At 38.3% G+C, this 24110-nt stretch overlaps 1 protein-coding gene across 1 annotated transcript in view; it reads left to right on the top strand.

The window, feature by feature from the left end:
• The window catches only part of epha8 (eph receptor A8), a 633561-nt gene extending 615007 nt beyond the window's left edge, over positions 1-18554 (top strand). The window contains exons 16-18 of the mRNA XM_051930368.1: positions 3309-3464; positions 10889-10994; positions 15453-18554. Of these exons, the coding sequence (XP_051786328.1) occupies positions 3309-3464; positions 10889-10994; positions 15453-15605 (415 nt within the window). The 3' untranslated portion in view covers positions 15606-18554. The remainder of the gene's footprint in view (positions 1-3308; positions 3465-10888; positions 10995-15452) is intronic.
• Positions 18555-24110: the final 5556 nt, after the last annotated feature.

The raw sequence follows: 24110 nt of genomic DNA, 5'->3' as shown, positions 1-24110 counted from the left end.
GTTTAGAAGGAAAGCGCAAAAGAATCAGAACAAAATATTTCACACAGACAGAAAATAAAAAGCTTAAATCACTGTTATCAATTTAGAAACTCAAGTAGCACAAACTAACTGAAGCTTAATAATTAATTTGTACATTGGAATGAGCGTGACGACAAAGGAGACAGACAGGAACACATGGAGACCACCACAGCAACTTGAGTTTACAAGTTTGAGATGTGCTTCTGTCTGCTGGGATATCTTTCTGTCATTTTTGAGTACGCCACTATATGGGAGAACAACAGCAAACAGAGTTTAGAAAAGCTTCGTGGTCTATAGATATGCAACACGTTGAAATGCCATAACTATGTTCTCATGACATGTTTGCATTCATAATTAGATAGTAATGTTAACCTTCTTTAGTTATTAAAAATATTAGTTTAGCTATTCATTTAGGTACTGTATGCAGTCAGCTTTACTAGAGTCATAAGGCCGACCTGTTGATTTGTGTGTTTTGAGTACTGCATCTCCTGTGTCTCTTCTTACTCAGCTCTCTTAACGGCAGTCCAACTGATGGAGTGTGTCACATTGTTTACTTCCAATGCATATTTTGCTCTTCATATTTTCATGAAAGTGCTGCCAATTCTTTCGACCTTACATCGACTCCAACAGTATCGTTGTAACTGAACAACAGAGAGCAGACACAACACCTGTGACAAAGTATCATTCATAATTACCAATCGTCCATTGATGTCTTCAAGCGCCAATGTATAATCTGATGCAACAGAAAGGTTTTTCTCTTCCAGAAGGTTATGTTTATTTCTAAAAAGTGTAATGTGCTCTTTGCCCACAAGACACACATTATATGTGTAATAAGGTTTTTTTAGGAGACTGTAGACAATTCATGGTAATGAGAAGTTTTCTGTCTGTTGGACCAGGTTAACGAGAGCAGCTCTGATCTTTTCAGTTCAAAATCACCTTCCCTTTTTTTCAGCACCACCTTCTTTAGGTGTTGGATTGGTTTAGAAATGTGACACTCAGAGAAGTGTCTAATTGTTCCTCCCCAGTTTTAAGCAACATTCACTCATACATACATTATACATCTGGCTTCAGCAAGACTAGGTTTGGCCCTACTTACAGTGAAGGTTACATTCACTCAGTGATTTAATGGATATGATGGCTTATGGACTGCGTGTTGTGTGGTATGGTGTGATGGGGGACCAACATAAAGATCATGCATCATTCAAAAAGGCCATGTCTACTGTCACAAAATGGTAATGCAATTTAAAATCTAGACTGCACGGAGTTTCCAGAATTCCACTAGGGGAGTTGTAAAGCGGGAGAACCAACACCACAAGAAACATGCATTACTCCAAAACAGATGAGTAGATGTTCATGAAATTGTTCATTTGTATTATAGTTAACACAACTTGACATACAGAGTGTGTATGGAGTTTCAACAGTGTCATCATTAATAGGGGTTCAATATAGGAAACGACACAAAAATGCTAGTTTTACCACACTTAAATGCCATTTTATAAAATTCAATTGCACCACAAATCATCCATTTGCTAATATGAAATTAACATCTATTCATGAGACCATAGTAAACCAGCAAATACACAGAAGCAGCGTTCAAGGAGTTCCTGCAGTTATGGAATCCAATCATGTAGAAAAATAACAAATTCTTAATGCATGAGAGCAAAAATTGATAGGTAGTGGAGATGATGGATGGGACACTAACTTTTCTGCCAGCAGCATTTAAAAAAAACACATAAATACCAGCTTTCTTATTTTAGCCTATTATACGAGTATACCTGGGCAATACTTGGTACTCTGGCTAGTTAACAAATCAAGGAAGAATGAGGGAACATAACCAGAACAAGGAGAAAAGTTGAGAGCGGCACTCCAGTTAAACAGTGACAAAGGAAGGGGAAGGTAAAAGGAACAAAGCAAATCTTGAATTTTACAATTTAAATAGAAAATCAGAAACATCTAGTAGTTTTATTTTGCTCTAGCAACATAACAAACAGTGAACAGAAGAAGAAGGCAGCCCTTTTAACCTCTCCACTTCACCCCTTTCGTGGTGAGCAGAAGACAGCCAAGTGGTTCAAATGGAGTAGAACAGTGTGACTGGGTATAGTGAAGTGCGTGATTGAATAAGGAACTTTTTTAGACTATTGAGATAGGAACAGACCCCAGCTAGTTTGAAATATCTTTAATTATACATAGTTGGATCGCTGTAGCCCTTTTTCTGCTGGCTTTGCTTAGTTCTCAATGGGGAAGTCCCTGTCAGTGCTGCCAGTCTGCCTGATAAGCATCCGGCATGCAATAAGAATTAAGAAGCCCGACCTTCTGAGCAAACTTCAGAGTTTACAAGCTGTAGACATTATCTATTCTGTGCACTCCGACTGGCAGTACTGCGTCTGCTGATAACTTCGCTGTCTTGTTCAGAACAGCATAAGCAGATTACCACCAAAAAAGGGCCAGTTGGCCCGCCTGAGCTCCTTCTGTTCGATGCAAGTTTGATCTTCTGGAAGCCAGAAAAGAGGAAGATGGAAGGGAAAGACAAATAGGAATGCAGAGCTTAGGACATGACCAGCATGTTAGGGGGGTAGTGTGTCAAACGATATTACGTTCTTTTGGCCGATAGAAGGCAGAAGTAAGGAAATATAGCAGGCGTACCTGCTGCTTATCTTAGCTGTTAAAAGGTATAAAAAAACTAACCCATCGGAGGCCAGCTTTTTCACTCAGCAGGTCTACTTTTGCCTTTGTGAATATTGGGAAAATGTTATACAATGAATAATTAGTATTAGCAAAGTTTATGTTTGCCACTATTCCAAATACCAAATCCTTTATTTTACTATATAAATAGATGGCCAGTTTCAATTGTACTGCCGTTCCTTCCATGTGTTCTGTTTTTCTTCCACCTATGCTATTAATAATTGGACGGCTGAGGAAAGGACAAGGATATTTAGGTTATAACCTGTACGGTCAGACATGTGATTCAGAGCTTATGTCACTCTCAGACATTTGAGTCATTTCTGCTACCAGTGCATGAGATTACATTTATATTAAAACTGAAACCTCTTGAGTGAATCTCAATATGCGGTGCAACCGTGACCTTTTTTATGTGGGGTATTTCATTTCAGACACTGATGCCACTGTTTGATTTTTGTCTTTTAGACTAAAGTTTGTTTACCTTTCAGAAATCGTGTTGATCCTTTCCCTTAATGAATTGCTTTATTACTCACTTTCATTGCACTTGTACAACATTAATCACCTGTAGAGATTACATCTAACTGACTGAAGGTGCTGTGACTTCCCTGTAGGTTAAACTACCCGTTAACAAACAAGCACGTCCCCGACTTCACCTCCTGTCGCACAGTGGATGACTTTTTGGATGGCATTAAAATGGGTCGCTACAAAGAAAACTTTGCCGCTGCTGGATACCTGTCACTGGGGCACGTAATGAAAATGAATCTCGAGTAAGTAGCCACCGGTGATTTATTCCTTAAACGGACTTTATGCTCTGTTGCAAGAGAGGTTTTAAATCTCACACTGTAGACCTGGGCACATAAATCTCCTGTTTTTGTTATGTATAGGAGAGACTGGCCATATATCAAGGGTTAGTAAAGCAAAAATATATAAAATGACTGAAAATACACAGGGAAAAAAAGGTCATCCAGGAAAGTGCAGACTTAACAGATGGATGCAGCACTTTCCTGAACTTAAGATCATTTCTTTTTAACCTCATTCAATGCTTTAATGGATTAAATGCCAACTTTGCCGTATAAATTTGTGTCACATTATTTTTACTTTATGCACTTAATCCAGTCTTGGACCACAGAAAGCATCTGTAGTGGAGGTATGGTGTGGAGGTCCAGGGAATACTGGATGGACAGAGACAGAGGATCTGAGCTCTTTAATGTTATTAAGATGATTCAAAGGTGGCTCATTCAAAGTTAATTTACATTTTTTACAAATCAACACGCCACATTTGCATCAAGCATTAAAATTAGATCTGTCTCATCATAAAATGGATTTGAAAAAATGTCTAACGACAAGAAACAGTAAAAGTTTCCATTTGTTTTTAACCACTCAAACACAGCATCCTCGGTTACTCTCCTTCTACTATCTTCTGCGAAAATATACAGCATACAATATAAATAAAATTGTGCTTCATTCTGTTTTATTGTGGTTTGGCGATATCCCATATTTTGTGTGCGTGTTTATTTTTTACTTTCCTCAGTAATTTTCTTATAATGCATGCAATGCAATGAGATGCCATAAATAGCACATAATGCTGAGTGTTGATTGGTATTGAGAACTTGCAATGCTTGTGTTTAATGGCCCTGACTTTTGAAAAATTGAAGGCATTGCTTTAATAAACATAGGATGGCATCAGTTTGTTGTAAATGTATGAGCTTGTACACCGGACAATGACAATCCTATTTGCCGAAACCAACAAGCATCATGCCACCATGGCCATTGTCCAGCTAAATCTGGTTCAGTTATTTTAAAATATCTCGCCTAAATTGCTTTTCCTGATTAGGGTCATGGTGTATGTAAAATATAACATCACAAAACATAACAGGGAGTGTTGAGCAAAAGATCTATGTTTCCCTTCATATAGAATTTTTTGGAGTTTCTAAAGGCTTTTTGGGGAGTGGAAAGAAAGGACTACTCCTCCTTAAGGGTTTATCAATATTGTACACCCATTTTAGTCCTGTGTGCTTTTGTTGTTTATGGTGTAAGACTGGACGCTGTATTGCGCCCAATCTGACACAGACTCACACTGAGGCACTTGTGAAATACAAAGAACTTTTATTTTTCTTCAGCTGGAGGGCACATCTTCCCCGTAATCCCTCCAGCCACAACACAGTCCCAAGCACTAGCACACACATAAATAAAAGCACTTTCTTCTCCTTGGCACCACCACTTCCCCCAAGCAACCTTGTCCTCCTCCACTCGACTCTGGCCGCTGCATGGTGGTCGCTGGCTCCCTTTTATTGGGGACCCAGAAGTGCTTCAGATAGTTGATTGCCAACATCCGTCTGCACTTCCACGTAAGGTGAAATCAGTGCCCAAAAACAGGCCAGCTGCTCCTGTTGCAGCACCCCCTGGCGGCATCTTGGGAACCCCACAGAGCTGCACAGAACTTTAACCCCCATGCAGCCCTGGGGGAGTCCGAGGCACTGCTGCAACCCAGGGAGGCTGCCATCTAGCGTCCAGGGGGAGATACTGGGCTTCCCACTCTTATCCCCCTGGCAGGTGTGGTGAAGGGGCATCCCGGCCAAGCGTGGGCCCCAGCCATCTGTCACAATGGAAACTAAGGGGCTTTGCCCCCTGGTCTCTTTGTGAAGAGGGGGGCTGAACGCACCCCAAGGAGACGTGGTCACTCTTCCGAAAGCCATCTTAAATGGTGATTCAACGAGAAACAAATTCAGTTTTTTTTTACCTCCTCTTTGCTCGATCAGCTGCTGACTTGCTGCTGCTGCCATGCCACATGATCTGCATCTCGTGAGCTGCTTCGAACGTTTAAAAGCCTGTATAGCAGCTGTCCTTTTGTCTCACTGCCTTGTCTCTCTTCTCCCCCAAACATCCTCAAACATTATTCAATCTCTTTTTGCTGTTCCGTTATTTCACTGAGTAATATTTTCTGTTCAATACTATAATTTTTTTGAGACTTTCGAATTTTCCTACTTCCATTATCTCTAACCTGCTCTGCATGTGTATCATATTCAATTCAAACTCCCCATTTCAGACACCGTGTCTTGAGCTTGCAGGAAGGCACACGAGAGGCTCTGAAGTCAGATGGAAGAAGGTTGTATGGTCTCATTTGTCTAATATTTAGCTTTTTGAGCATCACACTAAATGTTTGAACACTGTATGTTATAAAACTAAAAAGATCAACATTCCTACTGTAAAACATGGTGGTCACAGTGTCATGCTGTGGGGATCCTTCTCTGCAGCAGGCCCTGGAAGACTTGTGTGGGTAAAATGAATGCAGCAAAATATGAAGACATGCTGGAAGAAAACCTAATGCAGTCCACAAGAGACCTGGGCAAGACAAAGCTAATAGGGACCTGTGTACACAGACTCAAGGCTGTCATGGCTGCCAAAAGTGCATCTACAAAATACTGACTTGAAAAATGTGAATATGTATTCCATCAGTTATGTTGTGTTTTATATTTGTAATTAATTTAGTCCACTTTGCAGAGATCTGTTTTCATTTAGTCTTTTTCCATTGATCAGTTTAAAGAAAAATCCAAGTTAATTCACTGTGATTGAATGTTGTGTAACAATAAAATGTGAAAACTTTTAAGGGGATGAATACTTTTAAGAGGCACTGTAGATAGATAGGTAAGGAGCTATATAATAGATAAATTGATGTATAGACTGTATTTTGCAGACATTATAATTATGCCTTTTTCATGAAATAAAATGACCCTCTCTATCAATGAAAATGAGAGCTTACTTTAGCACATATACTATATAAATGCTCATATATACAGGTATACATACTCTTAATACTGATTTTAGACTGAATTAGTTAATTAAATGTCATTACGTATTATGGTAAAAATTTTCAGTACAAAATGTTTCAATATTATGTGAGCCCAATTCCATAACAAATACATTTTTCAATATTTTTTGTCATTCACTTCAAAGACTATGTCATAATTGTAAACATTAATCATTATTTGAATTTTGTTATCATTTTATGATTTAATTATAACATATAATATTTAAGAAACAGACACGCATTTCAGCACTATGAAGCAATACCTTGGCTCACGTGTTGCATTTCAGCTGGTCCTAACATTTATAGCTTTCAAAAAATCAATGTTGCGGTGCAGAAGGTGATCACATTAACACTAGGATTTAGATTATTGTCATATTTGACTTGTGTAAGTTGTAATTAAGACATGACACCTCTTAATAAAGAAATATTAATATAACAATAATAATAACTTCTTTCATGAGTTTGATATGATGGCAATCAAATATTTCTGTCTGAATTTGTCATCATTTTCTTAACAGCAAAATAGGGTGATGTTTCAAATAGTGGCATGTATTCTAGCTCATAGATCGAAGACTTATTTCAAAAACAAAAAATTGTGAAATAATTATGAAATAATATTCTCAAGAATGTGAAACTATTTCATAATACTGAGATACTACCTCATAATAATGAGATAATTATCTCAATAACAACATTCTTTTTCATAAAGGCAAGATTTTAATACTTTCAACCCCACAATGAGTTTTTTTCCTTAATAACAGGACAGTTTGTTTTTACAATGAGATATATTTGTCACTGTGATAAAATACAGTGATAATAAAGATGCAGTTACAAAATTATAATAATATATTTACCTCAAGAATAAGAAATATACTGATGAAAAATGATACATATCTCAAAATGAGATCATGTTTCCTTCTTACCCATTCTATATGTTATAAGATACAATGCCAGGTCATAATTATGACATTGCACATTGTAAAGTCACAAAGAGAGCAGAAAAAGGTTAAGGGAACTGCCCCCCTATATTGTACAGCATACAATGCAACAAAAATCACAATTTCAAGAAGTAGCTCCAGAATAATGTCTGGTTCTGCGTCCAAAAAAGGGACAACTAAAGAGGAAAGGTGCTGGGCTTTTATAGTAGCCATGAAGGAAGAGATGGGGTCCAGTAATTGAGGCTGGAAGTGACCTTGGTAGGAGGCGTGGTTAGGAAAGGGAAGCAGGAAGTGGAGGAATTTTATGCTGGTTTCTCTTCAGGAGATCTGTAGGAGTGGGAGAGGAAAGGTTAGTGCACTTCAAAAAAACCTGCTCTTGTGTTCCACCCTCAGTTAAACCCTTAGCCTGCCTTCCAAGCGCACAGGTGTGACAACATACACGAGGCTTGTGCCATGGTTGGAGATGAGGTCCCCTGACTCCATGAGAATGGCTTGCCCAGACACTGATTACATATTCTTGCTATGTTTAGCATTATTTTTTTTCCAAGTTCACCACTTTCCTCCCAATTATATAGAGGTTAGTTGCATTTAGTGAGTATACACAGTGATGCACTGGCATCCCATTCAGCACTGGTGCACACCTTGTGACAATTGTTACCAGGATAAGCACTGGCTCTTATGACCTTGAATTGAATTATGCGTGTATGAGAAAGTTATGTTAAACTCATAAATTGTAACGTCTCTCAGGTGTAGAATGATTTAAGGCTTCTTGTATGAACTTGACTGATGTGTCTTGTTTGGAGTTCACATTTCTTTTATAACATTTGTTTAGACCAAAAACATGTGGGCAATGGTCAAAGACCTAAGCAGTGAAATGAATCTTGATGGACTTCCCAGATGTTTAGGGCAGACAATGAAGTTATTTTTTATGCAGATAGAAACCACATGCAATCATAGAAGAAGACTACTGCCAGTGAGGGCGAGGAACATTAAACATTGCTGTAGGCACATAGTTTAGAGGTTCTGTAAATGTTTACTGTGATTTAAACAATGTATACCATTAATATAGTGGCCAAGTTTCGATTTGTATACAGTTTCGTAAAACTGACATTAAAATTTGTTTTGCTGATGATTTGCAATTTGGCAAATGCAAAACTTACTAAAAATAGTTTTAGGGTGTTTAAAAGTTTTTTGGGGGTAGTAAACAAGGACTACTGCTCCCTAAAGTCTTGTTTAGTGACTTTTTACTTTAACATATATGAAGTGTAGGGAGAGTATTGTAATCGTCCAAAGATTCAATATCAATATTTTGATGAATCTCAACGTTTTAGACCTCCCTGACTTTCTCATATATGAAGTGCAGGGAAAGTATTGGAATCCTCCAAAAATTCAATTTCGAGATTTTGATGAATCTCGACATTTTAGACCTCCCTGAATCCGAAAATACCATTTTTGGAATTATGTGTGTTTGTCTGTCTGTGTGTATGTGTATGTAAACACGATAACTTGAGTACGCTTTCAGTTAGGTCAACCAAATTTTGCATACAAGTATTAGGTACCAAACGTGGATTTCTATCAACTTTTGGACTATTTCCATTAACTGGAAGTGGTACTTTACCTTTTAATGTTCACCTGTTTGTGTCTGCAGCTGCATAATGCCACTCAAGAATGAAAAAATCCAAAAAGAAAACTTCTTATTATCTATTTGGTTTTTCCTACATAACAATTGAGATCAGAAAGATATAAAATGCAGACGTTTTCTGTTGTCTCCATCTTCTCAGATTTTTCTCATGAGACAAAATACCCCGGTATCCTCACAAGTGTGTGCTCTTCAGTTTCAGCAGCAAAGTCACACAATGGGCTTGGATTTTCCAAGTAGTTCCTTGATATTATATATACAATACTGATATTATATTTTTATTATATCGATTTATAATTTTTTTTTTTTTGTAATTTGAAAATTTTTGCATTGTGTGCTCAGTAATATATAGTGAAATATATGACCAATAGTTTGTGGTAAAAGAGCACTTTCCTATGATTACAAAACTGTAGTCCTTGCTTCTGAATACTACCATTAGTTGCCCTGATTTATATTGCTGTGCTCGAATTAGATCAGACTCACTCTAGAAAAGAAGACAGGCAGTATGGCATTGTGCTTAAGGCTTTAGACTCCAAGCTCTGATGTTGTGGGCTCAAATCCCACTACTGACACTATGTGACGACACTACAAGAAATTCACTTAACCTGCCAATTTACTTTGGTTGTACCCTATGTCTCCTTTTACTGTACAGTTATTTCTCCTAAGGAATTTTAGGAGAAACATCTGTGACAAAGTTGATTCCTAAATGAAGTATACATTAAAATCTCTTTTAAGTCTCATGAGTCATCAAATATCAACCTTTGAGCAGCAAAATTTTCCTATGGGACAGGTAAACTGTTATATTAAAATTATACAATATACCAAATTTTCAAATTCAGATTATACGATTTCCTCATCTGTCAGTGGCCATAATAAGCCACTGGTTCAGGTTTGTCTTTCATGTATATTGTTGAGGGTTCCCATTTCTATAATGACATTTGTTAATGCCAAATAACTAATCAGTTAATTTAATCTTGACAGTCTTTCAACATGGATGGGCCAGACGCTGATATTATTTTTTATGTAGAAATCATATGCAGTTGTTGGAGAAGGCAACTGTCATGCACTGAGGAAGAGGAGCATTATAAATTACAGGGATACACTGTTACTGTATTTCAAAGAGACTATAACAGTAAAGTTTTGATTAGCATATAGTTTCATGGAACTAACACAAAAATTCTTTTTTCTGTCAATTTGTGAAACATGAAATTCACTAAAAGAATTTTGGGGGTTTTAAAAAATATTTTTGGGGTACAAAACAAGAAACATTGCTCTCTAAAGTGTATTTTTCTGCATCTGTGTAATGCAAGTATCAGCTGCCCACCAGTAAAAACAGTTTTATTTATGCCAATCATTCACATCTCCACTTAATCGAGGTAATGGTTCAATAAAGCCTTCATCTCACCTGCCTTCACTGGATGAATGTATGACTTTCATGACAGGATGTTCACAGTCACTTATAATGTAGTCCACTCATTGGAATCAGCACGCTTTTTACTGTAACTCTTGCATCTGAAGAAAAGGTGTGGCATCATATACCCACCCAATGAGTCCACCTAGCGGGATGCCCTTTAGAGCACTGCATCATATTTGCCTGGGTATCATTGAACACATAAGCACGGTCCATTGGCTGCTCTAGATTTCTCACTACTACCTTCCACTTTCGCTCTTCATTCCACCATTTGCATTTTCTTCACCATCCTTTTCACCCAGCACATGCAACTAAGTTGGTGAAGATAGAGGAGATGGTGCCTTTGCACAAATGCAAGTCACATCTTCATGTTTTTCCTTTGTTTCTCTCCTCAGTTTAGACGGTCACCTTTCCTCTGCAAGACGCTGCTGCTCCAGCACTTTCAAGCGCTTTAACACGTCCTCTGATCGCCCCACTCGACGGCCATCTTCTTTTAAACCGGTAAATCCAACTCATGAATGTTATCTGAAGATGTCTTACTATTTCTATCAGGCTAAAGCAGCAAGGAGATACCTCTTGGCACTGGCTTGTTGGTGCTCCTTGAATGTGATCCCTGTGATTTCGGCTGGGCTGGTCAGTGAGGAGGCCAATGTCATTAAAGGATGGATACTGGGAATCTGCTGTAGGGTATCACTTTGTACCTAATAAAGGTATCTCCAGTGCTGGTGTGCGTCACTCAGCTGATCTTTTATCGGCATTTCTGAATTTGTCAAGCTACTATATTTAATTGCATAAATTAGCAAGCATGAAAATTGTCTTGAGACCCGACACTGTGCCCTCCACTCATGCACTGGGTGAATGATAATATTCACAACATGTACAGAATATACAGAACGTCTCAGTCCCTGTTATTAATTTTCCTTTTGTACGGGGAGGTCAGCATTTCCTTATCTGCGTTATCATTGTGACCTTGGGACTAAATGACTGATGATTGCTTAGCAACCCCAAATGTGAAGATCACTACAAGGGAGAAGCAGGATTTTATTAGCAATCTCCAGACAGAGTGAAGTGTTTGGGCAGACGGCCAGGACATCTTTCTTTCTTTCTTTCTTTCTTTCTTTCTTTCTTTCTTTCTTTCTTTCTTTCTTTCTTTCTTTCTTTCTTTCTTTCTTTCTTTCTTTCTTTCTTTCTTTCTTTTCTATTTTTCAACTGAGAGCGAGTCATGTGCACAACTTGTACATCAATATGAATTTTCCTGATCAGAAACAAGCCTTTCTCAAAGCTTAAGTGATGCTTACTGCATCTGAGGATGGAAGTCCTTAGTTGTCCATGTAACGGCACATATTGAGAGTTTACTTTGATGGCAGTGGACTGTTTTACCATTCTGTGTCTCCCCTTGTGCAGCATTTGCCTTTAAAGTCTGTAATGATCTCATGAAATCCTTTGTATTAATTTGATGCAGTGGTATGATGACAGCTCCACAGTGAGATTTTCAGAGATCTTGGTTCAGTTCTCACTCCTGTCACCCGCTGTACCAATTTTGTAGGTGGTGCATGTGGATTTTCTCTTTGTTCTCTAGAATCAGAAATAGTAACTTTCATAGTACAGGTGAATTGAAAACCATGAACCATGTTAGGCTTCCACTATAAGTAAAAAGCAATGTTTATCATCCAAGTGCCATGTCTAAAATGAACTATGGAGGCAGCAAACATGGAACTCGAAATGATAAGCCTTAGGTTTGCTTTTTGATTGTCACTAATGATAGACGGGCCCCATATTTCCACTGTGAAAGCACCATTTGTATTCTTGTAAATACTTCCTGTGAATACTGGCAGTGCTTATAACCAGTTACCTTGTTAAGCAGGTGTTAAGTCATAGAGGGAAGATAATGCAGGTATATTGTTCACAAGTAAGTGATAAAATCCTGTCAATCTTAATTTTCTGCAAGTGCAAACCATGTAAAAGATGGGGGAATTGCTAAAATGTTTTGTTAATTTATAATTAATTTATATTAATTTATTTGGGGGTAGAGTGGTGGCTCTGAGGCTAAGGATCTGCGCTAGTAACCAGAAGGTTGCTGGTTTGAATCCCCATTACTGCTAAAGGTGTAGCGGTCCGGTGCACTAAGATTCACACCATCAAGATGACGGTGATTTATTTATTTTTATGGAGGAGATCCCAGGGACTCTCCCAGCCTTGGCCCGACCAGCACACACTCACAAACAGAGACAAAATAATGCACACTGGAATCAAACAACAATTAAAGAATATAAGGAAATTAAATTAAATAAATGGAAACAATACCACCTCTATACCCCTATGGCGAAATTACATTAAACACATAAACACAAATAACTACCCATAGCAAAGTCCATGGAAAACAGCACCGGATGTAATGAAATGATGATAGGAAGTCCAGAGATCTGTACGTTGAAAGGGAATGAAAAAACAGTTCTACCGGTAGACACTTTAAAAGGTGAAGATGGGTGGATGGTTCAGGAGTGCTCCTTTTCTTGCAGTAAAGCCATGAATCCACTATCAGTCCTCAGCACACAGGTAGATAGAAGACGATCCAGACCCCAACAATGAAACAATCCAGGACACAACGACTAAATACAGTTAATCAATAGAAGGCAGCCAGACAGTTACACGGAACACAGAATACAACGAAAAACACCTTTGGACACCTGCCTTCCTTTTAAGCCACTCTGACCACCTTTGAACCCAACAGCCCGTGCAGGGACTGCTGGGAGATGCAGTTTTAACTAATAGTATCACTGCTACAAGGGGATCCTACTCTGCTGGACCCTTTAACCTGCAATTGCTTCAGGGGCACTGTGCAATGGCTGACACTGCGCTCTGACCCTAAGGGGTATGCAAAAACTAACAAATTCCTAGTGCAAAAAGTTGTACAAGGCAAAATAAAGAACAACAAAAATATGTGAAATTATGTGAACAAGTTATTTTAAAATGGGAATAAATTATGTAGATACTTTACTCTGAAGTGGCATAGCCTTTCAAAATGTATTTTATTTAAATGCAGTGCAATTATGAGGAAACTGTGGAAAACTGATCGTAGGAAACAAATGCCAATCACTTAAAAAGTAAACCTATTGATTATGTGCCAATTACTATTACTTCTAATTGTGAATAGTTTTCTCTAAGAATTCTTAGCCTTCTGTTCTTAGTCTAGATGTTAGTATGCATCCAACATTATCATAATTAGATTAACTACAGATAGTGGAGAGCAATTTTTTAGCTCAAGTCTTCTCAACTATGACTCGACTTGACTGGCTTGATTAAATCCAGAAGCTTGACTTGACTTGCTTGAAAGTAATCCGTATAATTTAAGACCTGGATTGAAACCTGAAGGTAAGGACATGAACTTTACTTGAGACGTGTGTGTAGGTAGGGCCTAGTCTTATATCTGAGTGTGACCCTCAAAGCCAACCGGTTTCAAGAGATATGATTACTAGAATGTTATGGTGTATAAAATCTACAAATTATTCTCTATATTTTTATTACATTTTGTGCAATCCCAGCAAGATGAATTCAGATGCAGGACACTTGTATAGGCATTATAATATAAAAGGCATATCCTCTTCCCTTACACTTTACTTTTATAACAGTTGTTCATAACATAGAGCTAAATTGGTTTTACAGCCTGGGAAAGGAAGACATGCCGATACCTCAGGCAACATCAAACAATTTTATTATTTTGGGAGCAAAATTCATCCATCATATTGACAGCCAACCAGTCAGGTGCATGCAACAATCATGTGTTGTGAAACCACAGCATGAAATTTTATAATAAATATGCCTCAAAAGCAGCATCAGAAGAGAAACAGCGACGACGGAAGAGCAGCGTCAGAAAAGAAAACAAAGATACGTGTGACCAGTTTTCATCCGATCGTCAATTTATGGTATTTTCATGAACATCGATTGCTAAATCAAATGCCTCCCTTGGACATTCATCTTTGACATCACTGATTCCTTTCAGTAAGCTTTTTTAAGACTATTTATCCAGACTTTACTATCAATCTTATTTTCTATTACTTATTACTGTTATGTCATAAGTATTAACTTGTTTTCATCTTTCTATGCTTTGTCTTAATGTCGAGAGTAATTGAAGTAATAAGGTAGATTTCTTTGAGCACCTGGTGCAGCCGGAGATTTGCCATTACCTCTGTGCTGCGAGGTTTATTAAGAGAGGAGGATGAGAGCTCCACCCATAAATAGGGAACAGTAAGTAAAGTACGGCATTCTTGGCTGATAAATGGTCTATAGTCAAGGATACTGAGCTTTTGTATGTTTGAATATTTTCTTGGAGACCAAAAGTAATATTTAGGTCTGAGATATATTTAAAACATTGTATGATGTTTGTGCCGATAATAAGTAAGTCTCTTGAAGTCCTAAGAGAGTGACAAGTTGTGTTATTCTTATAGCACTTGTGCTAGAAATTAACCAGCTGCATGTGTGTCATTCATAGGGCACTGTTGTGGTTAGGATCTAAGTGTATGTGTATATCTATGTATATGTGTGTTATTATTTAGGGTGCGGGAGTAGACCAGTCTAATAACAAACTTGATAAGTGTAAGGGGTAAACAGACGATAACACATAGAGCCTTTCTGTCTCGTTCCTGAACAAAATGTGAATGTCTCTCACTAAGCCATGCATGCCTTAGTCTGCAATTGTCTACCCTGTCTGTAGGTGGCACTCATGCCTACAGAGTTTATTTGCTTATGGTAAGTTTCTGAATCATTTATATTAGCTTGCTTGACAGAAACATGTTTTAACAGAAACTGAAGGAGACCAGCTCAGTTTTAGGCCTAGGGGGGTGCGGTCTTGTTGAAATTGAAGTTTCTCACTAATACATTTTCCTAATCATGAAAGTGATTACCAATCTCAGCACCCATTCATTTATTATTATTACTGTTTTCTTCTTTTGTTGACTGCAGGGATATGCAGAGAGTTGGGGTAACATTAATAGGCCACCAAAAGAAAATCACGAGCAGCGTGCAGCTCATGAGGGTGCAATTGCTAAACAGCAGTGGATCAGCAATCCAGGTATGGTCAGAGGGCAGACGCTGAGGCCATCTCAGAAAACCTGACATCGCTGAGCATCTGGAGGAACGTGGGGACAGCTCCTTTGAATTTGTTTTTTCTTTTTATGCTGACTTAAATGGCTTCTTTTTTTAACATTTTGGGGTTTGTATTATTGATTTCAGTATTTACATGAAGACTGCCTTAACATTCCCTTGAATCTTTTTTGTGTCCATCTCAGGGCACAAAAAACCAGGAGCAAACTGAAATTTTCTCCAGTGTTGAAATCAGCTCAGTGTTCCCTGAGAGAAGGATCATCAGAGGCTGACTTGACAAAGACACGGGCACACAATTGAACTCCTAAAAGGAAAAGGCTGCAATATCCTTGACCTCAAGACAAAAAGGACTCCTTTGGAAAGATGTCCCTGATTTAGCTAAGGGCTATGTCTTTGGTGTCCTCGAATTGAAATTAGGCTCTGTTAGCTGCTAATTATGTCCCCTGAATGAAAGGCATGAGTAATAAAGCAGAAAGTCGCCTTGATGATAATATTTACATTCATAGCGATTCAGACATTGGAATAACTGAATACAAAGAAGACAGACTGAGGATCTTCACCTTGGTTTCATGTACAACACTATGCATTCCAGTTCAAAGCTCCAGTATGTTTTTACGGCAAGGAGACTGGAGGAATAAACACAGCTGTCCATCTGCAAGATAGCCCGGTTTAACCTTCCCTTATTTACATGCCTAGCTATGCTACAGGGTGTACAGCAGGGTGCAGTGTAAGTGGGGTGTATGGCTAGTGAGCAGAGCTTCATCTGGTGGCTGAAGTGGGTGCAGAGGAGTCTGCAGGAGCTGAAGTATTTGACATAAATAGGAGTGGCCCTGGGTGGCATGTTGGCAAAGATTATGCGCCCTGAGTTTAAATCGACCCGGCCATTCTCACAGGGGCTGGATGAATGGTGAACAGGGCCTCATTAGGGGACTGGAGTGGGTGCTGCAGTAGGTCAAAATGATTGACTTGAGTTGAAGTGGCCCTGACTGGCACGGTGGCACAGTTGTTAGTGCTGACATTGCTTTTTTTTCCAGTGCAGTGGTTTCCTCCCACTTCCCAAAAATGTGCCCATTGGTTTGATTATAAATTGGCCTGATGTTAGTGACTGTGGGTGCATTTGAGTGTATTTCACCAGATTCCTATCTATCCTACCTTATAGTAATTGCTAGATAGGAGAGTCATAAAATATCTAGTTGGTAAGTTAAACATGACAACATTTATAAAAAGTGGGAAACCATTGTCATGATGCGTGAGAAGAAGTAGACAGGCAGTGCTTGTCCAATAATTACACAGCATGACCTCATGAAAAGATTATCTCAGGTTAGGAAGAGACAGAATATATAAATACATGATACAGTATGTATCTTAGAATTATGGAATATTACCTCACAATAATGAGATACTTCAAAATTGTGCAATATTTATACTGCAAGTTATTTATATCAAAACAGACCTAAACTACAATGCAAACAAAAATTAACTTAAAGATATGGAGCTGATAATATTACGTTTTCTAAATAGTTACTTCTTTCAATTCTTGTGGAAATCATTATATATTTTTTTAACTTCTGTTGGCTCATCTAGAACAACTGGAATTTTTCTATTGTGGGAACACATGAATTTGTTTTCAGCATTAAAAACTGCAGCTTGACATCGGTCACATTGCCATCATGTTTGTCTGCTGTTCCATTGCTCTGTGTTCAGAATAACATCTTGCTTGTGAATGCGGTTCAGAGTCTTGCCTTCTTAGTCTTTCTCATTTTTTGTCACTCAGTTTCCCGCCTCAGTTTGCTTGACACTCGGCAGACATCACTGCAGTTTATTTTCTTTTTTGCCATTGCAGTGGCCATCACTTAGTTTTGCACTCACTATGCTGTAAACACGTGACCACAGGTCACTTAGCCATCCTTTATTGACATTTATTACAATTCAATGTTCAGTGATCAATAAACACAATACTTACAATTGATTAAGAATTCTAAACATGGATGTATCATGGCTTGAGGGATTTTCAAATAGATGGGCTTGCGGGGTCCGTGCTTTTACTACAGTAAACTTGTCTGGCCGGCAGTAAAGTAGCCACTGGGACACCAGGACTTAAAACTTTTTGAATTTGCGGAACATATCAGGCCAGTTCTTGATATGTGCTTCAATGTTTTGTCCTCTCGTTTCTTATTGTTTGTCACTTATTTGCCTTCTGTGATGTGCTTGACACTCAGCAGATGTCACTGCTCTTCTTTTCTTTCCGTCATGTCACATAATTTTGCAATCACTTTCCTGAACAAACACACGACCACAGGTTACTTTGCTGAGGTTGCTGTTACCTGAAATTTTTTGAATGTAGAAGGTCATAAGCTTTTGATTAAGACCAAAATGAAGAATCTAGCCCCAGTGTGACAGATGAACAGAGCTTAGCATTTTATATTTATAAATAATCTCCAAATAACAGTAACTACATTCATTTATATAGTATATTTTCATACAAAGATTTTTTTTTTGTTGGTGTTGTTTTTGGGTTATTAACACCCAAGGAATCCAATTCTGCAAACAAAATGTTGTTTAGAACATTTGTTCAGAAGTTTCATATTTATTGCCATTGTAAGAAAACAAAGGGAACAAGATAAAGGTTTGAGTTGATCTGCCCCATATATTGTCAGGTTCACTGTAAGGCAAAATATCTTTAGGTTAGAAACGAGAGTAGTCTCTTCAAATTGAGTCATATAACAGACTGAAGACCAGGAGGATCATCGGGTTTATGTGGTGGAGAGGGAGGAAGAGGTGAGTCGTTATGAGGAAGTAACGTCATCCCAGGGGTGGTCTTATGCTGAAACAGGAAGTAAAGTTCTTAAGTGTTCCTGCAAGGAATGAGAGAAGGTATTCGTGCACATAATCAGTCCCATGCGGCACTTCAGCAATAACTAGACCCTGTAGTTGACTCCCATGCGCGTGTGTGTGACACCATCTTTTCCAAAACACCATTATGTTTTCGGCATTCTGCTGCTATTTTGTGGGTTTTGCATCGCCTGTTTCCAAGAGGATATTCCATGATGCACTGCTTGTGGAGTTTTGGAATAATGTTGGAGACTGGACTGAACTTAGTGTACTACTCACTTTTAATTTTGATTACTGGCGTTTTGAAAAAAAAAACATTCTACCTTTCGACTTTGATTTTTGTCTTACAATTTAGCTTTGAATTTTCTCTATTTGTGACTTTTGGTTTTGACCCTTGCTTTTCGCTTTGACTCCATTCTTTCTCCTGATCATCACTCTTTAATTTTTTGGACTGAATGCCCATTTTACAGTTGGTACAGTAGCTCAAAGCACTTTACAAGAAGTTAAGAGAAAATATACAATTACAAAGGAGAAATAATTAAATAAGCGGAAACATTTGATCAATGGGCATAGAGCCTCCGGGTCATAATATGAGCGAGATAACTAAAGCTGTGTGTCATCTGCATAGCTGTGGTAGTTCACTTTGTACTTTCATATAATCTGGCCTGATGGAAGCATGTAAATTGAAAATAATAGTGGCCCCAGAATGGATCCTTGATTTACATCATATATGACATTATAAACCTCTCACATACAATCATCAACTTAAAAAGAATTTTATGCCTGTTGTATAAAATGAAAACTCGTTCAATACCCTACCAGACAGAGCCACATAGAAGCTACAATGAGTAATGAGAATTCTGTGGTCTATGGTGGCAAATGCACTCAAGTGCAAGAGAAAAACAATCTTACACTCAGTTGTTGTCGTTTGGAGATGGCACATATTTCTCTTGTCTGTGTGGATTTTCCTCCAGGACTCCCAAGATACTCCAATTTTCCACCCACAACCCGAAAGTCTTAAAATTAGCAATTTTAAATTGGCACCAACGTCAGTGATTGTGGATATGTGTGTGCCCTGCAATTGACTGGTGCAATATGCAAGAATTAGTTTCTGCTTTGCTCCCAGTGTCAGCATTATGGGCTCTGACTTTCCATGACCCTCAGTTGTAATTAGCAGGCTTGAGCATGTATGAAGGTAATAACAAAATAATATTTCACAAAAATAAAATATGTGTTTCACAGTCACAAGATATATACAAGATACTACATATAGTATAAGATATGTATTTCAAAATTATGAAATATAATATTAAGATATTATTTCACAATAACACTGTACATTTAATATAAAGATGCTTTATATTGTAATTGCAAGATTTTATTCCAAAGATAAAATAATGGTAATATCAGAATATTATAATACAGTAATATACAAATAATATCATTATGATATAATAAAAATGAGATATGTGTCTTATAGCTATGGAATACAGTATACAGAAGAAGAGAGAGGACAGGCAATATAATTTTTATTTTACTGTTTTCTTAAGATAACAGAATATTTTCATTAGATCTCACAAAAACGAAAAGTTTAGCAGACAAGCATATAGTCTAACATTTAAATTACTGAATACCTTGTGATGACTGGATTATGGGACATTAGTGATCTTGTGTATGAAGTACAATCGTGTTTATACCTGGAGGGCATTCTGCAAAGAAAATGCAGGACACTGCAAAGACAGGGACCGAATTACATTTGACACATGAACAGCTATGATAAATTGACACCCTGTGGAGAAAATGGATCCATCAATGGCTTCTTATGCCATATCATCTGGATGCGATAGAACTTCACTACTTGTAAACCTGAAGTTGAAGCAGATTATTATTTCTATAGTAGTGTTACTGTGGCAGAGGGGAAGGGTGTTCAAAAACAATCAAATCAGATCTCGATACCGAAAATTGTTGCAGTTTGACACAAAGCCGCTCAATGTAGGCATGCCACAAATCATCCAACTCGATTTCACTGCTAGCAGTAATGCAAGATGCAAAAAGTTTTATATTTGCACACATATCGTATGAGGTTTGGTCAGATGCTATCACCGTTGTTGTCAATTGCTGTCATGTGTTAACAAGCTCACCAGAAGCAAAGGTCCAGTTTCATTTTCTCTAAATCATTACAAATTATTATTATTATTAAAAAAGGAATTAAATTTTATGTTTTCTCTTGGCTTCTGTGGATATATACTTGTATTTCATTTAATTTTTAAAATATATATTTTATTATTACAGGACAGGTACCTGTGGCATCGGTCCTTTTTGATTTTGCAGTATTTGCTGTGACTTTTTTTTATCCTTCCACCATACCTAAACACTAATTTAATCAAAACAAAATAAATTTTGTTTAGAGGTTTAACTGTAAAATAAAACAAGCATAGGCTATTAGCAATTCTTTCATATCTCACATCATTGTTCTATTTTATATTTAAGCAGACAACAGCTGCTAGTGTCAAATTGCACTATTTGTCAATGCACACTCTGTACTTTACTGATATGTCACCTGTGTCCTTGTTGTAATGAGTGAGCATGAGTGAGGGGGTTGTGTTTCAATTTAACAAAATCTTCATATGGTTGTGGGTTCTCACCATCCCAGTGCCAGTCCTTCTCTCGCTGCATCCAAAACTATGACCGAGTTAAATTTAGCATATACTTCTGTGGACATCTTGTGTCTTAGCATGCTAACTTAATACAACAATTCTCTAGGGCAGTGTAGTAATATCTCTCATCCTCACTATAGGGTGTGGACGTCACTGCCTTGTACTTATAACACATTCAGTGCTTCTCAGTACTTACAATAGTAATGTAACCTGCCCACCACAAGATAGGGATCTTGAGGAAAAACGAGGCCTGCTCCAGAAGGGAAAAGCAAGTGTCATATGAATATTGTATCACATAATAAAGAAATAATTATATTGTTATGGATCCTCATCATTCCAAGCACCAGTCCTCCTTTATCCAAACTTCTGAAAAAATTTAAGTTATCCAGTCCATCTGAAGACATCTTGTGCTTAGCATGCTAAACTAATTTAAACAGTTCTCTAGGGCAGTATAGTCATATCTATTATTCTCACTATAGGGTTAGGCCATTGCTGCTTTGTACTTATAACACATTCAGTGCTCCTCAATACTTACAATACTAGTGTATCAGGTTCATACTGGGCCCACCATAAGTTAGGGATCTCCAGGAAAAACAAGGCCTGCTCTAGAAGGGAAACGTAAGTGTCATGTGAGTGTTGTGTTTCATAATAAAGAAACAATTACATCATTACAGATTCTCGCCATTTCTGGTAGAAATTCTTTTCCTCCTGCATCCAAATTCATTCCTTCAGCAGCTGTGGGGCATCTGTAGGTAAAGAAAGGTTCATGGATCTTGACTTTGCTGACGATGCTGTGATCTTCACGGAGTCGATAGAGGCTCTGATCGGGGCGCTCGAGAGACTGAGCGAGGAGTCTGTGTCTGGGCTTGTGAGTGTCCTGGATAAAAACCAAGATCCAGGCCTTTAATGACCTCTTGGGCACAGCCATCAGCAGTGTGTCTGTTCGCGGAGAGAGTGTTGACCTTCTCGAGAGGTTTACTTACCTTGGCAGTGACATTCATGTCTCTGGTGACTCTTCCTATGAAGTCAGTAGACGGATTGGGAGAGCATGGGGGGTCATGAGGTCACTGGAAAGGGGTGTGTGGTGCTCCCGATATCTATGCAAAACGACGAAGGTCCAAGTCTTTAGAGTCCTGGTGCTTCCTGTCTTGCTATATGGTTGCGAGACATGGATGCTATCCAGTGACCTGAGATGAAGACTGGACTCCTTTGGTACTGTGTCTCTCCTGGAAAATCCTTGGGTACCGTTGGTTTGACTTTGTGTCGAATGAGCAGTTGCTCATGGAGTCCCGAATGACCCACATTACCTGCATTGTGAGGGAGCGTCAGTTATGGCACTACAGCCATGTGGCGCGTTTCCCCAAGGGTGATCCGGCTCGTGAGATCCTCATTGTTGGGGTCCCGAGTGGCTGGACCAGACCAAGGGGTTACCCACGTAACACCTGGCTGCGGCAGACAGAGGGTCATTTTCGGAGGGTGGGACTGGACTGCGTATCTGCCTGGGGGGTTGCAAACCGGGATCCCGAGTTGTTTCGTTGTGAAGTGGGTGTGGCAACGCACTGTACCAGTGCATGCTCCCCAACTTGACTTGACTTGACTGCATCCAAACTTCTGACCATCTTTAAGTTATCCAGCCTTTCTGTCAAAGTCTCGTGTTTTAACATACTAAGCTAACCAGATCTGTAGCCTAGGACAGTCATATCTCTCATTCTCAATACAGGGTGTAGACGTTACTTCCTGGTGCTCATCACACATTCAGTGTTTCTCAATGCTTCCAATGACAGTGTAACAGGTTTATAACAAGGTCTGCTGCAGAAGGGAAAGGCAAGTGTCTAATTTTGTTAAGATGAACTAACACTCTGCTGCTATCATTACTGCCCTCCTTCAGTACAGGGTGGCGAAGTCACTGCATTACATAAGGCCGGGGTACTCAACTCTGGTCCTGGAGATCCACAGTAACTGCAGCTTTTTGCTTTAACCAACATTTTTAATCAGAACCCATGTATTTACTATTATACCTACCTGTTTTTTGGGTGTAGTTTTAGTTAACTCATTATTTACGATTCAAAACCTTTAATTGCCTGTTTTAGTTATGTTTTAATTGTCGCCTATTTTTTTAACCAATCATCAGTTAACAATGAGGTGAAAAATACAGAAAAACCACCAGCTCTCCAGCTGATGTGCTTCCATTTAAACCTGTTTATGTGCATCACGAAGCATCTGTGTTAATACAATGTTTTGAGATAAATGAGAGAAGGAAAGGACCAAGAGATACAAATCTGCTCTGGGCCACAAAACATATGGATAATAGTTCTCAGAAAATGAAAAATCTACAATGGGATAAGAATTATCTTGCAAGAATGAAAACACTAACAAGCCAAGTAATTAAATACCATGGTTCATTATCTGCTAGGCCTGACTTCTAATTATGAAATTGGTTGGAACAAAAACCTGCAGCCACTGCAGAATTCTAGGGCCACAGTTTAGTACCCCTGATTTAATGCCATAGATTAAGTCTGTAACTTTATTATATTATCATAATATAGAGATAAATTGTAATAATGAGATGTTAAATGTGCAAAAAAGTAAAGAAAAATGTATTTTTGTGTTTTGAAAATCAGCTTCAATGGCACATAGTGCAGTGACAAAGTCAGTCATGTTTGCTCAGTGCTGCCCCCCTCAGGATTCTTTGTACATGCTTGATTTCAAAGTTAGAATTAATAAGACAGTAAAACAACACCAGAGCAGGTAATGTTGCCACCCCTTAGCTCCAGGAGACCACATTCTCATATCCGCCTGATCACTGACTGTGCGCAGTTTGCAAGTTCTCCTTGTGTCTCTCGAGACTTTTCTGTATTCCAGTCTTCCTCTCTCGTCTCAAAGGCGTACTTGTTACATTAATTGGTGGCTCTAAGTTAGTTAATTTGTAAGATAACTGTAGGTGTGCCAAGTAATATATTACAAACCTATTCAGGTGCCCAGCAGTATCAGGATAGTCTCTGCCCATAAAATAGGGTTAAGAGAACTG

This window comes from Erpetoichthys calabaricus, chromosome 8 (assembly GCF_900747795.2).
Source record: "Erpetoichthys calabaricus chromosome 8, fErpCal1.3, whole genome shotgun sequence".
Classification (NCBI taxonomy): Eukaryota; Metazoa; Chordata; class Cladistia; order Polypteriformes; family Polypteridae; genus Erpetoichthys; species Erpetoichthys calabaricus.
The sequence above is the reverse complement of the archived record's forward strand: the minus strand, read 5'-3'. Positions and strand labels throughout refer to the sequence as shown.